Below are 12528 nucleotides of genomic sequence, written 5' to 3'. Positions count from 1 at the left end.
TGTAAATTGTTATAAAGGGAAGAAGCAGCCTTAAAAATTCTGTCCCTCTTATCTTTGTTGTGAAGATTGTTTATACAAAACATACATTTGATAGCACTAGCTCTGTTATTCTTGCCATTAGCTTTCATGTAACTCAATTTTGATATACAGTTAAATGATTTGTCATGGAAAGCAGGATGTGATCTAAGCCAAGGGACAAACAAGATGTGCTGTTGGAGATGAATGAAGTCTCTTGACATTTAGGGGCTGAGGATTGGTGGGTTGTTGTTTTCTTACTGAATTACAACTTGGGAGGCAGCAAGTTGGAGTTCTGACAGCTTGCCCAAGCCCCTGCCCACCCCCATGGATCCAGCCTATGTGGTTCTGCCCTAGTTGTACTTCCAAGTCCTTTCTTCATAGCTGCATGTGTAAGAAATAGATATACAGAAGGGCAAACCATGGATATTGCTTTTGCTGGGCTGGTGCAACTAATTTCAGTTATTATTCTATTTTTCCCCTCTCTCAACTTTACATTTAGGGTAGGCTGTAAATGAAGTAAAGATATCAATTCTCAGTTTTAAAAATTAGCATATAAGCAGACTGGCATTTCCTCAGCATTAACTAAAATTTGGTCATTATGAACCATTTGCTTGTCCATTAAAAGATATGCGTTTAATAGAGCTCTAGATTATATAATTTACTATTGGCCCAGTATTCTGTATTTTGTAAAGGGGGTCATAGGAATTGAACTTTATATGTTATTCTAGTAACGTATACCTTTTAAATTGTTGATATGAACATTGTATAAATAGAAATTTTATAAATCTCTTTAAAATGTGTCTTTAAAAAAAAAGTATGACCTTTAAGTCACAACAATCTGTTACATAACTCGGCAAGGGAAGTCACATGGTCGTAACCTCATATTTCCTTAAATTTATGATTGTTTCTTGGTGGTCCAAAACACATTTTTAAAAGTTCCCTTTCATAGTAGTAATCTTACTAAATTGTTTAATGTTTGCTCTAATAAAGGTCAGCACAAGTTCTTATTTAGATTTACAATGGGAAATATAAAATCTCAGATACCAATGAAACCTCAAGCAATGAAGTCAGGGATTTCCAGTGTTATGTTTCATTCTAATGATGCGAAGATAATGCCTTTAGCTGCATGACCACTATATTAGCTACAGACCATAAAATAATCTTTATGGAAACAAGGAGTCAGAAACCACGTATTTCTTACTCCAGCCAAGCATTCTCATCATTAGTAATATTTGGTTGGTAAAATCTCCCAACCATTTCAGTATCTCCTTCCTTCCTTCCTGCCAGCCTGCCTGCATCAAAATATGAGGGTGTGTAACAACAAGAGAGCAATCATTGTGGCATGTTTTCCTGCTCTTGGATCATAGAAATATATAGAACAGCCTGACGCTAGGACCGGTGGTACCCAGAAAAAACACTTTGGGTTGTACAAAACATGATATGACACTTCTGCTGCAGGAAATTTTACAGGTGTTGCAGGCAGATGTAGTGTGGAGTAGATGAAGGCAGATGAAGGCATTTGGTTGTGTTGCTGCAGATGCACCAGGGTGTTTCTTCTCTCTGTGCTTGTTTCTCTTCTGCTCACTACTATGGATATACAACCTGTCTGTCTGTCTCTAGGCACTGAGGTCATCTGCAAGGGTGATGACCCCACACGGCAGGGTTGAGGCTGCCACAAATAGGTTTATTGAAAATATGGGTCGAGTGGATCCATATAAGTGGTAAATATGACCATATGATGGCTTTACAATGGCCAGGATGCAAAGTTCTGTATACGATTTCCAAGCATGCGTCAGAGATTTTTCAGTTCTTTCCCCACCCATTTCTAACAACAGCTCCCTTTGCCCCTAAAACGCTCTCCCCAAATTAGGACAAGGAACCCTCTGGAGTAGCATCCCACAAAGCATTATCCACAAAAGTACATTGTACATCCATCCAGGTTGCTCTTATCCCAGACTTGCAACTCAACCTGCATTTTTCATGCTGCAGCAATGTGTGCCAAAAGACATGGCAGCTTCAACTTTTTATGGGCCATAGTGACTTCCAGCTTCATTCATTCATTCATTTTATATAAGAGTGTTTATATACTGCCATCTCATAAAATATCAGGGCAGTGTACATCAATTTAAAAGCATTAAATAAAAATTAAAAGCAGTACAAAACAATTCTTAAAATGACTAGCTACTCAAGAAAATTTCAAACAGCTACATAAGCCTATCTTCAAGGTTCACTTGAATGCCAAAAGTGATGTTGCCTGCTGAATCTCTGCTGGAAGTGTGTCTCACAGCATGGGACTGGCGACACTAAGTGGTCGATTTTTGGTTAAGTTCATTTGGCGTTCTTTAACATGGGTGATAACTATCAGTGCTCCTCCGGATGATCTCACTCGGTTATGTAAACAGTGGCTCCCTGGGTGAATCTCAGCACACTGAGCTTCTTCCACTTGATCACAACCACTTGAAAAGCAACTTTGCTGCAGAGTGTCAACAACCAATTCCTCTTGAATTTGTTGTGAAGAAGCATGCTTGATGTGGGCCCAAAAGGTCACATTCATAGAATAGATGCTTATCCATTGCATAGCAAATATACGTTGAATTTTGAGTTGGGAACATGATGAAGCAATTGCAGCTTAAATATTCTCAACATAGCTATTTGAATTATGCATTGGCTGTTGAGAACACGCAGACTGCATTCATAGCAGGTGGCTATTTTCACTATAGAAAAGTTAAGCTACAAACATTCACCTGGGTATTGGCAGTATTTTTTTTCTATTTTTTCAAACAGTAGTGTTATGAAAAGCTAACGTCAAAAGGTTCTTAAATGGTCAGTCGTGGCTAGCTTATTAAATAGCCATCATTATCCCATGTTGCTATAACATCATTAAACCAATGTTTAAACTGGGCATCAATGCACTTTAATGCAAATTAGATCTTCAGACTATAGCAGCTCTTCATGATGCCATTCGGGGAAATTGGCAGGGCTGGAGAACACAAGGAATGAATGAAATGCATGTATTGTATAAGCATAATGTGCAAATATGAGTTCAAATGGAATACACGGCAGTGACCTCAGATATTAGGTTCAGGATAATCACAGTTCAGATAATTGGTGTTCCATTATACTTTGTGTAAGGATACTGAAATCAACATATCATGGCAACTTGGCAGCAGCTGCAGATTGTTTTTGTTTATGAACTTAGAAAGAGGATGGATGGTTTACCAAACCTTTCATCCTAGATGCTGCTAATTGAATGAGCACTTATGAGGCCGTTGAAATGCAATATAATTAACTGTTGCTGGGGTCCAAAGAACCATACTGGGAATGCAGTGGGGACTTTCTGAAAGCAGCTCTCCACATTACTAAAAAACAAAACAAATCAGCAACCCAAACCCAGTGGAAGTCCAACAATGGTCTCTGATGGTGGCATCTAATTGAACATAAAGAGGGGGAAATCATAAGGGGAAACAAGGGGTTCCATGGCCCACTGGTACTTGCAAGGAGGGCCTGCATGTTCCTAATGGGTTTTCTTGATTTTGAGCCATGTCTTTGATTTCAATGGGAGTTGAAGGAGCTTAACTTTGCATTAACTTTGCATTTAAGTCCATTTTTGCACCCAGTTGCATATAACAGATTGGAGTTGGTTATGCCTAAAGTAGACCCACTGCTATCAGTGGGATTTAAGTTATGTCTTTATAAACTTTAGCCCCATTGATTTCAGTGGGGATATTCTATGCATAGCCAAGTCTGGATCCAACCCAAAGTTGCAGAAACTCTGAAATGTATTGATATTGCTAAGTCAGCAATAATAACAGAATTTCACCTCAGAGGTCACAATCTGACAGAGGATAAGGCATGTTTCAGCCCATTGATTTAAATGGGTCTAGTTGAGGCAAGAGTCTAGCTCCAATTCAAGAGTAAAGAACTGATGTAATTGTGCCATTAATGAAAATAATGTTTTCATGTTGTAGCTTTTCTTCTTGAAATCATTATAGAATTTCACAACCTGCAATCTATAAGTTAACCCATATTTATTTTAAAGGACATAAAAATGCATTTCAAGTTATGCAGATTGTACAGTTTTGTTTGCCAGAATGAAAGCTTGCATTCTGGTCCTGTGTGCAAACAAGAAAAAGCACCCTGAAACAGAATAGTGTAAAAATATTAATATACAAAGTCTTCATGTCCTATTATAAATATATTGGTATACAAGCACAGTCTCCACATACAGAAGTACATTGTATCATATTTTATCATGGATGATTTGTCATATTAAGGAACTCCATTTCAAAATTATTTTTTAAGTACAAGTAGCAAAGAAGAAAAAGAAAATGAACAACAATATATCAAGATCACTAAAGGAAAGAATAAGCTCACCGATAACAATCATTATGGTGCATGCCTATACATGCCTACTCAGAGGTAAACCCCATTGACTTCAGTGGAACTTACTCCTTGGTAAGAGAGTATAGGATTGCAACCTTAAGTATATCATGCTGCAGGAATAACTAGAGTGAGATGGCCTATGAAGCACCTCATAAACAATAGCATATTTAACTTATGTGTGAAATATTCATTGTGTTCAGAAAATTCTTTTCTGATCATACCCCTTTCAGTGTATTTTTGAATCTCTGTTTGTATCAATACTTATTAATTAGAGATTTTCTGTACAAAAATACATTTATGCTAGTATGCTTGGAGGGTGCTCTTTTGCATTCTGCACTTCAAAGCTCTGAAAGATCCCCCTCCCTTTCCCTCCCACCCCTCCCTTTTTGGGGTTGGGGTTTTTTTTGGTTTTGTGTGTGTTTTTTGCTGCATTTTGTTGCTGGCATTTGTATTGTCACAGTACATGAAACCGATGCTAAACATATAACAGTACTAATCTGTGTGGCATACATAAATAATGAAAGAAAGATGTTTGGGCATTTTCTATTTTTGTTTTTTGAAATAATAAAATCGTTTGCGCTATGGACCCCCGTACAGAATGATGCTTTCATGCAGTGAGAATGGAGGCTGCTTATTACCTACAGTATACTAGCAATGATGAACAGACCACCATCGTTGTGACAAGTGATGTAGTTGCCTCCAGGGTAAAACAAAGGTTTACATATTACACAAGCAATTTAACTGTTTTCTAAACATATTGCCAAGACAGTGGGAGTTGGCACTGTGTTTCAGGGCTTGGATACTTGGATTTGAAGTGACTGCTGATTATAGACCTTTTTCCTAATTTGCCTTCTGCTTATAACAAGCAACCTAGTAATCCAGGAAAGAATTCTCTGCAGCACTTAAACTTGTCTTCATGGCTTCCCAAAGATCTCTCCATAGAAAAGGAGTGAGGAGGCTTGTATACCAATAGCTACACAAAACAATTGTTCTCTTCCGACTCTCAAGGAGCAACAACTGCTGCACCCCCCCCCCCATTCCCCAAACCGGATGAGATGTTTTATAATCCTTTTTTGTGCCATAGTTAGAAAAGGAAGAAAGAAAAGAAGAAAGGAGGCAGGCAAAGATTACTCACAAGAAAGAAAGAAACTTTTTTAAAGGGGGGGGGTCCCTCTTCAACACAATAAAGAACATAATTAACTTCACAATTCTTTGTTTTGCTTTTTTTCCCCATTTGACTGCAGGGTGGAGATGAAAGAGGGCTCTTAAGCCTTGCATTCCATCCCAATTACAAAAAAAATGGAAAGCTGTATGTGTCCTATACCACCAACCAAGAACGATGGGCCATTGGGCCACATGACCATATTCTTAGGGTTGTAGAATACACCGTGTCCAGGTACGAATTTTGTAAACAGCTTCAGCAGCAAGTCCCCATATACAGTGTACTTCAGCTTAGTTGTGTCATATGTTGGGAATCTGTCAGTCCCCAAGCCCAGTTTTTCTGCTTTTGCATGCCTTGCTTTTAAACAGGTTGCCACTCATTTACATAGGATCCATCTGGATACTGTTAGTAAACCTCCGTGACAGATTTCAATCAAACGCTGCTCAGGCAAGCAGCAAAGTGCAGTGCCTTGCTCTCTTCAATAAATCCTCTTTATTCTATAATGATTAATGCTGTATTATGTTCTATCATGTTATTGTTATTTATTGTTTGTAAGCCACCATGGGATATTTACCTGAATGAAAAGCGGCATAGAAATATAATCAGTCAAACCAATCTTTATTCAAATGTATATCCCAAATAATTTCAAAAAAATACACAGTAATGCACATTTTTTGTATTTGATACAAAATTCTAGTCTTTTGGAAAGATCTGACACATCACTATTTTTGGAATTAAGAAGGTTGACTATTGACTGAGGAATCTGCAACAAAGTCTGACTCCATGCAGGACAATGCTATGCTAACCTACTACTCTTCTGATCTAGCTTATTAGTGGCATTTGAGCAACAAAATTCATCTTGATGGTGGTTTCTCAAGTCTTAATATGGCTTAAACTGACCATACCCACTTCCTTTTTTCCTGGACATGAAGGAATGAGGAATGTTAGCCTCAAACTGAGTTGGCAGCCATACTACATGTGACTGACTAGTTACTGGTATGCCTCAGAATGCTCTTTAATGAGATCCCTTTGGAGAGTGGTTCAGTTGTACCTCTCTCCAACGATCCCTTAAAATCCACTATCAATCTATGTCCTCACCACCTACAACTGTGCTAAATAACAACCGTTTATTTATTTCCATATGTCCCACCCTTTTTCCAAGGACCTTGGGGTGGCATACACATTTTCCCCAAATTTATCCTCACAGCAACCCTATTAAGAGAATAGTGACTGGTCCAAGGTCATCTTATGACTGAGTCACCCCAGTCCTAGTTTAAGACTAACTCATGGAGGAGGAACCTGTGGCTGTTCATATGTTGTTGGACTCCAACTCACATCAGGCACCGGCAGCGTTGCTAGTGTTCAGCAATAACATCCAACATCTGGGGTGCCACAGCTTCCCTAACCCTTCTCTATTATACCACACTGGTTATCTCTTAATATCAGCAACAAAAACCTGAGATACATTCAGGATGCAAAACCTTTGCCACATGGCAAGCAAAGCAACAAAACAATACCAAAAAAAACCCCGCACAGTGTTTGATGACCAGTCACAGTCCACTAAGGAATCATTGGCCCCCAGGCCAATTGAGTGGAAGCTATCATGCCTCACCCATGTTTAAAAGGACCTAGGACAAAGCTTTATTTCAAAAAATGATTCTGGGGCAGAGAAGAAACATTTTAAACATAAATTTAATTGAAATATATTATTGAGATTAATTCCGCAATCCTTTTTCTGTGCTACAGGAAAAATCCACAGCAGGTTGATACGAGAACAGCAAGAGGTTTTCTAGAAGTTGCAGAGCTACACAGAAAACACCTTGGAGGACAGCTGCTGTTTGGCCCTGATGGGTTTTTATACACATTCCTTGGTGATGGGATGATCACTATAGATGATATGGAGGAAATGGATGGTTTGAGGTATAATAATTACCAGTGGATAAAATCTTTCTTATTTATTGTTTCTTTTTCAGCACCACACCCTCTAAAATAATTCTACCATTTAGATGTCCAATACAGATCAGTAATATAATCTTCATAATTGAAAACATGTTCCAATACCCCTCACTCACTATATTTATACAATTCATGTGCTGATCACTTCAGTGAATGAATTAGAATAACAAGATGCAGACCACCATAGAAGCATTAATGCTTAATGGAGGAAAATATATGTTATCCATACTGCTCTGTTTATACTGCTCCCCACTCGATATAGCTAAACACAAGTACCAGTCCTCCAAAATGGAGGGACTCATTTGAGCAAATGTGTCCAGTGAAAATCATAGGTGCATGCAGCATGTCATTTCTGTCTCCTGAAGAGGCCAAACCAGTGGCGTAGCGTGGGTTGTCAGCACCCGGGGCAAGGCAAGTAATTTGCGCCCCCTAACCCGTGGATTTGCGCCCCCTAACCCTAACCCCCAGATGTTGCGCCCGGTGCGGCCGGCCCCCCCTGCACCCCTCACGCTACGCCACTGGGCCAAACTGAGACTTAACAAGTGGAGGCAATCTAGAGCTATGTACAGAGTCCGTATGCTGCATTAAACCCACAGAGATTACTCTTTTGTTGGGTAATTTCCTGTGTTTATCGCACTATTTAAATGAATGCTGCCCAGTAAAAATCCTTTTAAAAATCAATTGTGTTATCCTCCAACTTTCTCAGTGATTTTACAGGTTCTGTGTTACGCCTGGATGTAGATACTGATTTCTGCCATGTGCCTTATTCCATACCACGGAGCAACCCACACTTTAACAGCACCAATCAGCCTCCTGAAATTTTTGCCCATGGCCTCCACAATCCAGGCAGGTAAGTAGGTTATATTTCTTTTTCAACATGAGCATAAACTAACAAAGAGATAAACACACTTTTAAAAAATTGAACATTCAGAGACAATCCTTCATAGGGAAAGGGAGGAAAAAGACAAGAAAATAATTTAACCGAAAGGGTGTGTGTGTGTGTGTGTGTGTGTGTGTGTGTGTGTGTGTGTGTGTGTGTTCTTCATGGGGATGTATATTTGGAACAAGGTCTTACAACTGTGAAAGAAGATCCATGTGTTCGTTCGGAAATACTGTACTAGTATGTACATTACATTCCAGTCTACTAAACAAATACCCTGTGGTGAACTGGTGTTGCCATAGGGAGATTAGAGTTTAAATCACTTTGCCAGCCATACTTCTAAGCACAACAAGAACATGCTCTATGGGGAGCTGCTTTAGGCACCAGGCCTGTTGGAAGACCAACTATTCACTAGAAAGATTTCTACAAATGAGACATGAAGGCTGGCAACATCAACCCTGCTGTGTGGAAATCCCTTGCAAACGACTGCAGTGCCTGGAGAGAACCAGTGAGGTTGTGTATCCACAGCAGTGACCAGATCAGGAATGACCACTGGGAAGAGCACAGAAAGAAGAAACACCATGGTGTGTCTGCAGCAGTACAACTGGATGCCTTCATCTGCCCCAGCTGCAACAAAACATTCTCTTCCTTATTGATCTCTACAGCCATCGGGCGCTGTAACTCTCCAATGACTTGACTTCACCCCCAAAGGCACACTCTTCCATTGTTTCCCAAGACAGGCGGATGCCGAGCATCAAGTTGTATGAATTTCTTTTGGTTTTTGTACAAATCAGAAACAAACACTCTGGTCCAGGAATTTTCAAAATGGGTTTTTGTTTCTGTCAAAGGGCTTGTTTTTTCTAATTTAGTATAAAATATTCAGGTAGTCCTTAAAGAACACAAGAAGAGCCTGCTGGATCCAACCAATGGCTTAACTAGTCCAGCATCCTGCATTCACAATGGCCAACCAAGATGCCTGTGGGAAACCTGCAAGCAGGATCTGAGCACAAAAGCACTCTCCCCTCCTGCAGTTCTGAGCAACTGGTATTCAGAATTTTTACTGCCTCCAACCTTGAAGGCATAGCATAGCCATCATGACTAGTTGTCAACAGTAGCCCTCTCTATGGATCTGTCTAATTCTCTTATAAAGCCATCTAGGTTGGTGGCCATCGCTGCCTCAATGTAACTTATGAATTGCAAATGCTTGATACCCTGACTTTAGTGAAACTAAGTGGTTAGCTACATATTACAGCACACACGTAACAGTAAGGTAAAGGTAAAGGGCCCCCTGACCATTAGGTCCAGTCATGGCCGACTTGGGTTGCGGCGCTCATCTCGCTTTATTGGCTGAGGGAGCCGGCGTACAGCTTCCAGGTCATGAGGCCAGCATGACTAAGCCGCTTCTGGCGAACCAGAGCAGCGCACGGAAACGCCGTTTACCTTCCTGCTGGAGCGGTACCTATTTATCTACTTGCACTTTGACGTGCTTTCGAACTGCTAGGTTGGCAACAGGAGCTCACCCCGTCGCGGGGATTCGAACCGCCGACCTTCTGATTGGCAAGTCCTACGCTCTGTGGTTTAACCCACAGCAAAAGAGAAACATATTCAGGAGGGGTGAATCTGATGGCAAGAGAAGCTGCAGAAGGAGAGCCTGTGTTTCCTGTTCCAGTTTCTCCACTCCAAATCCCTTCTCCACTCAACACTAACACATACCCCAGGTTCCAAATGCATGTTTACCCCTTAGTTTCACCACAATCCCAGTATAAAGTATTATAGATTTCCACTCAGTAACTCAAACCAGCTGAATAATTTATATAAAATTATAAATAAGTAGTACATCATAATGCTGCAGCAATTTCCCCGCCTGCATCAGCAATTAACTCATTCATGTTCCACAACAGTGGCTACTGCAAGCATCATCAATAGCAAATCCAACAACATGACAACAGTAGGTTCTAGCCCAGCTTCAAAGTCAAAAGATTTCTGCAACTACACCCACACACCCACATACCACTCCATCTTTCCAGCAAGAGACATTATGACAGTTCAAAGACACATTCCAGCTGGGCAAAAGCATTTAAGGAGTGCTAGGGGCAAAGCCAGAACGAGTTGTGGTCTGGGGTGGGGTGGGTAAAGGATTGTCTGGAGGATAATACGTAGAGGACCAGAGGGTTGTATTCAGCTCCCAGGCTAAGGTTTCCAACTTGCATAGTAAACAAACCTTATAAGAATGGTCATTTACATGCACTTGAGGATCAGCATTTCAGCATGGAAAGCATTGTTTTGTATTTTGGTATAGAAGCAAAGTGGTAAATGACAGAAGGTTTGCTGTTTCATCTCTCTTTTAACATGCTGTTGAACAGGTGTGCCGTGGATCGTCACCCAACTGATGTAAATATTAATTTAACAATACTTTGTTCAGACTCCAATGGGAAGAACAGGTCCTCAGCAAAAATCCTTCAGATAATAAAGGGGAAAGATTATGGTAAGTCCTATAATATGTACAGTATATTTAGATAGCCTTCCAATAATGTGTAGGATAGTGAGTACAGCCCTACAGGCATATCTAATATGTTATATGTGAAAGGGAGCAAAAGGAAGATTTTAAAAATATTTTTACCATTACACTCCTTTCAAATTAAAGTATTTCTAGTCTCATAATTACAGATACATGATTTTAAAATGTTGCAGCATTATTTACAACCCAGAACAGAGTTATGAGCACTTAGGAACCCATTGAAATCAGTGGAACTTGAGAGCATGACTAGTCCTCTTCTAGATTTCAGCTTTAGCTATTGCACATATTTGTGGGTACATTTTATAAATGCCATACTAAAGAGTGATGTGGTTTATTAAGCCACAGTTCCAGTGGAATTCTGGGTTATTCTAATGAAGATGAAACAAAGCAATTTTGTGATGCAAAATTATGACCACCCAGGGAAGAATGCAATTAAAGTACTGTGGTCCCTTGCTTAAAAGAATAATTTATCAGATTGCATAATATTGTCTTACTTACCCTAAAAGCTTAACATGCAAATTCATTTTCCAAAATTTAAGGAAAAAATAAGTGCAGTAGTCTCCAGCTTGCTAGAGTCTAGCAAACAAAAATCATGTCTGTGCCAATCATTTAAAATTATATATTTTGGGAAAACAAGGAAGAATCTTGTGGCATCTTAACGAGTAATGAAAATGTAAGATTTTGTAGACTAGAATCCACTTCATCTGAGGCGTGAAGTGGAGAGAGAAAACAGTCGTGCAAGATGCAGTCAAATGGTAATGAAATGCAAAAAGTAGACTGTGAAAATTCAATTAAAGCATGCATAGGATTGTGCTGCATAAGATCTAATGCTGGACAAATGTTGCTGACTAAAGAAACTGTAATGTTATTTTAGCTTAAATTCTACCTTGCATTTTCTGGTTTTGCAGCACTGGGGTTGTTGAAATACAAATATCCTGATTTTTTACTCTCCTCTTTCAATTAAAACATGTCTTTAACAAACGAAATTGCATTTAATCTAACACTATGGTAGTTCCTTTTTAGAAAGCGAGCCTTCACTTTTGGAATTCAAGCCATTCAGTAGTGGGCCATTGGTTGGTGGATTTGTATACAGAGGCTGCCAGTCTGAAAGACTTTATGGAAGTTATATATTTGCAGACCGTAATGGGTAAGTTTCTTTAAAACTCGCACAAAAGCAATACAGATGTAGCCCCCCTCATAGTAAGTGCCTGCATCTTCTTCCTCCCACACATGGCAACTACTAAGCACCCTTTTCACCCATTTATGAAGTCACCATTTCCTCTGATGCTGTAGACTGTTTTATGCCCCTGCTTTCATCTTCACCTACATTCCCTTTCCTTCTCCTCCCGCCTTTTCGGCAACCACCCCTTTTTCTCCCTGCCCCCTTACTTTATCTCAACTGTCCCTTGTGCATAGATCACCCCCATTTCCATGCCTTCTCCTCTCTCCTAGTCTGCAGTCCCCTTTGTGCACACATCCCATGCTGATATATGCTACTGTATGTTTAAGATGAACAGCTTCTTAAGAGCAAGCCTGTCGGTTAGTTTGTTCAGTTAGGGAAGGTTATGTTCAGTTAATGGATGTTGCACATGTATGGGTGTTTGCTTGTTA

At 39.8% G+C, this 12528-nt stretch overlaps 1 protein-coding gene across 3 annotated transcripts in view; it reads left to right on the top strand.

The window, feature by feature from the left end:
* Window positions 1-12528, top strand: part of HHIP (hedgehog interacting protein) — a 71476-nt gene that overhangs the window by 43750 nt on the left and 15198 nt on the right. For all 3 annotated transcript variants that reach the window (XM_081208387.1, XM_081208386.1, XM_081208388.1), the window contains exons 5-9: window positions 5646-5797; window positions 7310-7483; window positions 8226-8369; window positions 10763-10884; window positions 11941-12064. In XM_081208387.1, coding sequence (XP_081064513.1) covers window positions 5646-5797; window positions 7310-7483; window positions 8226-8369; window positions 10763-10884; window positions 11941-12064 — 716 coding nt within the window. The remainder of the gene's footprint in view (window positions 1-5645; window positions 5798-7309; window positions 7484-8225; window positions 8370-10762; window positions 10885-11940; window positions 12065-12528) is intronic.

The sequence above is a fragment of the Podarcis bocagei genome (assembly GCF_964188305.1).
Source record: "Podarcis bocagei genome assembly, chromosome: 9".
Lineage (NCBI taxonomy): Eukaryota > Metazoa > Chordata > Lepidosauria > Squamata > Lacertidae > Podarcis > Podarcis bocagei.
Note: the sequence above shows the minus strand (reverse complement) of the source record. Positions and strands in the feature narration are given on the sequence as shown.